This window comes from Corvus brachyrhynchos, unplaced genomic scaffold (genome assembly GCF_000691975.1).
Source record: "Corvus brachyrhynchos isolate BGI_N302 unplaced genomic scaffold, ASM69197v1 scaffold65, whole genome shotgun sequence".
Taxonomy (NCBI): Eukaryota; Metazoa; Chordata; class Aves; order Passeriformes; family Corvidae; genus Corvus; species Corvus brachyrhynchos.
The window spans coordinates 1,957,292-1,961,023 of record NW_008238365.1 but is presented as its reverse complement, the minus strand read 5'-3'; the positions used below and the strand labels follow the sequence as shown (position 1 = coordinate 1,961,023).

The following is a 3,732-nucleotide window of genomic DNA, read 5'->3' as shown; positions in this document are numbered from 1 at the left end:
TGTTCGTTGTGTGTGGCTGGCTCCTGAAGGAGAAGCAGAGCAGCAGGGCCTGCTGGAAGGTACCTCCCCCTCTGGCTGAGGGAGTTTTTGGCTCTGTCCCACCTGGGAAGTTGTGTTTGGATGTCAGGATCCATGGATTCCCTGAGCACCAGGCTGGGAGCAGGCCCCGTTGCAAGCTGAGCCAATTTCGTGCCTTAAGGAATTTTTTGGTGGCTGTTTCAAGACAAAAACGATGAAATGGTTTTGTGCAGCACTGGAGGGATAATAAATGGTTAATAAATCATCCAGAGTGACCTCCTGGTGATGGATTTTTGATGAAAAGGAGTTTTTAGCATTTCCCAGAGGGACGACGACACAATGAAAATCTCTTGATGAGAAATATCCAATGCAGAACAAATTTCCTGGCAGACATTGGGTTATGAAAACATCAGTTCTGTTTGGTGCTTCCTCCTTGCCAAGCTCAGCTGAATCAGAGCTTGGAAAAGCAGCATTTCCTTGGGAAAAAAACCAGGAAAACCTCCCTTATTTAACAACATTGTGCATCTAATTCCCTGCTCACTGATCCTCTGCTCCCCAGGCCTGGAGGATGAGGATGAGGGACTTGGATTCATCCCAGAGTCTGGGGTGTGACAGAAATCAAGGATTCACTTCCTGGTACCTGTGCTGTGTTCCAAACTGTCCCCTTTTCCCATCACATTCCCACTGGGAACTCTCCAGAGCTCTTTGCTGCCAACACCTTTTGGGGATTTTTTTTTCCATCCTTGGGATCACTGGCATCCCTCAGGGATTTAATCCAGATCTGTGAGCTCTGCAGGATTTATGGATCAGCAGCTCCATGGCAGCAGCTCTGGTCACTGCTTGGGAAATCCCAAAGATCCTGGAACAGGTTAAAGCATGCCATGGACACACCTGGCACGAGGCAGGAGAAATCAGGAAGGCAGGAACAGGTTCAGCATCAGGAAAAATTTGTTTATTCCCAAGAAAACAATCGAAATCATCCCAGAACAGAAGGATCCACAGGGCTGCAGTGTCCACGCAGGGCAGGGAACCCCAGCAGCACTTGGGAATGTGGAATGTTCCTGGACTGGAATGTCCCTGAGCTGAAGGAACTGACAAAGCACCAGCTCCTTTCCTGGCTCTGCCCCAGGAGGAAACGCCCAGAGCCAGAGGAAAAGCGGGAATGAGGCTCATCCCGAGGATCAGGAGGGATGGGCCCTCCCTCCCCACCTGCCCAGCACAGCCGGGGAACTCCTCCCAGCTCAGCACTTGAGTGTTCCCCAAAATCCACCACTTGGAGGTCGTGGATGTTGCAGATCCATCCCAAACACACAGCTCAGATTCCCAAAAATCCCCCACTTGGAGATCCCAGATCCATCCCAAACACTCAGATTCCCAAAAATCCCCCACTTGGAGATCCCAGATTCCCAAAAATCCCCCACTTGGAGATCCCAGATCCATCCCAAACACTCAGATTCCCAAAAATCCCCCACTTGGAGATCCCAGACCCCTCAAAATCCCCCACTTCGAGATCCCAGCCCCATTCCCCAAAATCCACCACTTGGAGGTCGTGGATGTTGCAGATCCATCCCAAACACACAGCTCAGATTCCCAAAAATCCCCCACTTGGAGATCCCAGATCCATCCCAAACGCTCAGATTCCCAAAAATCCCCCACTTGGAGATCCCAGATCCATCCCAAACACTCAGATTCCCAAAAATCCCCCACTTGGAGATCCCAGATTCCCAAAAATCCCCCACTTGGAGATCCCAGATCCATCCCAAACACTCAGATTCCCAAAAATCCCCCACTTGGAGATCCCAGATCCATCCCAAACACTCAGATTCCCCAAAATCCCCCACTTGGAGATCCCAGATCCATCCCAAACCCAGATTCCCACATGGAACCCCCACAGTTCTGTGGGAAGAGCTCGTTCCTGCAGGTCCCTGCTGCCCTCAGCCATTCCACTTCCACACCAGCACCAAAAGCACCTTCTGGAAAGGAAAATCCTCCCATTTCCCACTGGGATCATCCAGCTCAGCCAAGAAAAACAGGGATTTGGTGGGATGGATCCCTCCAGGACACGCCACAACCCCCCTGGCTGCGGATGTTTAATCCTGCTCGGACCAAATATCACATTCCCAAGAAATAAACCATTTTTTCTGGAGTGAAAAATCCGGAAAAATCCAGCTCCATCCCACCGTGCTGGAGCTGCTCCTGAGCTGCCCCTGTCCCATCAGGAGTGCTGCTGCAGCTCCAGGGCTTCTCCAAACCAATCCAAAAACTCGGGAACGCCTCCGGAGCGCTCGGGAATTCCCAGCTTCCGTTTCAGCAGCAGGAACTGCGAGCCCAAGAAAACCAAGCACCCCGTGATTAAATCCCAGAGCCAAATCCCTGCCACATCCACCCAAATCCCTGGAAAAAGGAATCCCTGGCACTGTCCAGCCCATCTTTCCCGTTTGGGAAGAGGCAGGAGCAGCTCCTCACGTTTTTCCTGCTGGCGATGGCCTGCTGGATCCACAGCAGCTCCATCAGGAGATGCTTCCTGTAGGATTGGAGCTCCGAGCGGGGCACGCCCCGCAGGTCCGCTGGGATTTCTGCCCCAAAAATGGGAGAAAATCCCATTGTTATCACAAAGATCCCGATTGTGGGAGTTGTTCCAACCTTCCCGAGATGTTCCCGAGGTTTTTATCCGTGTCCCTTACCCGGGCTGGCTCCGAGGTCGCTGCTGTCCCATTCGCTGTCGTTGTCCCACTCCTCGCTCCCTGTCCAGGCTCTTCCCTCCTTTCCCGGGATTTTATCAGCACCAGACCCCAAATTTGGGGGGTTTGGGGTTGTCTCACTGGGCAGGGGGGCTGAGGAGGGGGTGTTCCCACAGCCCCCAGCCCGCTCTGGTCCAGGGGGATCCGGCTTCTCCAGGGTTTTTTTGGGAATGGTCTCATTGTTCTCTGCAGCCTTCCCTGGATCCAAGAGCTTCCCTGGGAGGGGCTGCCCAAGGGAAAAGAGGAATAAACCAAAAAAAACCCCAATACAGGGGGAGGGAAAGAAAATCTGAGGAAAATATTTAAAAAAACCCAAGAAAGTCTAAAAGGAATAAAATGGAAGAGAAAATATGAAGAAAATATGAAGAAAATATGAAGATGAATAGGAAGAAAATATGAAGAAAATATGAAGATGAATAGGAAGAAAATACAAAGAAAATATCAAGAAATAAAAATAAAATGGAAGAGAAAATATGAAGAAAATATGAAGATGAATAGGAAGAAAATATAGAGAAAATATGAAGATGACTATGAAGAAAATATGAAGATCAATAGGAAGAAAATACAAAGAAAATATCAAGAAATAAAAATAAAATGGAAGAGAAAATATGAAGAAAATATGAAGATGAATAGGAAGAAAATATGAAGAAAATACAGAGGAAAATACCAAGAAATAGAAAGGAAATATAAAAGAAACTATTAAAATATACAAAAGAAAATATATAAAAGAAAATATATATAAGAAAATATCGCGATTCCTGGGAATGTTCCCCCCAGCTCCCGACACCCGGGAATGTTCCCCTCCGCTCCCGATTCCTGGGAATGTTCTCCCCACTCCCCATTCCCGGGAATGTTCCCTCAGCTCCCGATTCCTGGGAGTGTTCTCCCCGCTCCCCATTCCCGGGAATGTTCCCCTCCACTCCCGATTCCCGGGAATGTTCCCCTCCACCCCCGACTCCCGGGAATGTTCCCC

At 49.4% G+C, this 3,732-nt stretch overlaps 1 protein-coding gene across 1 annotated transcript; it reads right to left on the bottom strand.

Moving 5' to 3' along the window:
* Positions 1-2,072: 2,072 nt before the first annotated feature.
* IQCC (IQ motif containing C) lies at positions 2,073-3,657 on the bottom strand. Its single transcript, XM_008635192.2, has 4 exons — positions 3,595-3,657; positions 2,703-3,081; positions 2,485-2,594; positions 2,073-2,338 (listed from the first exon to the last, which is right to left on the bottom strand). The coding sequence occupies exons 1-4, from the start codon at positions 3,655-3,657 to the stop codon at positions 2,234-2,236; spliced, it is 657 nt and encodes a 218-aa protein (XP_008633414.2). The 3' UTR covers positions 2,073-2,233.
* Positions 3,658-3,732: the final 75 nt, after the last annotated feature.

What these genes read in the sequence shown, in the direction of transcription:
- IQCC (XM_008635192.2), bottom strand. Translation starts at nt 3,657, where the DNA reads ATGGGGAGCGGGGAGAACACTCCCAGGAATCGGGAGCTGAGGGAACAT. An exon ending in AACATTCCCGGGAATGGGGA is followed by an intron (nt 3,082 to 3,594) that starts GTGGGGAGAACA and finishes TATTCCTTTTAG; the next exon opens with ACTTTCTTGGGTTTTTTTAA. An exon ending in CCATCGCCAGCAGGAAAAAC is followed by an intron (nt 2,339 to 2,484) that starts GTGAGGAGCTGC and finishes TTGGGCTCGCAG; the next exon opens with TTCCTGCTGCTGAAACGGAA.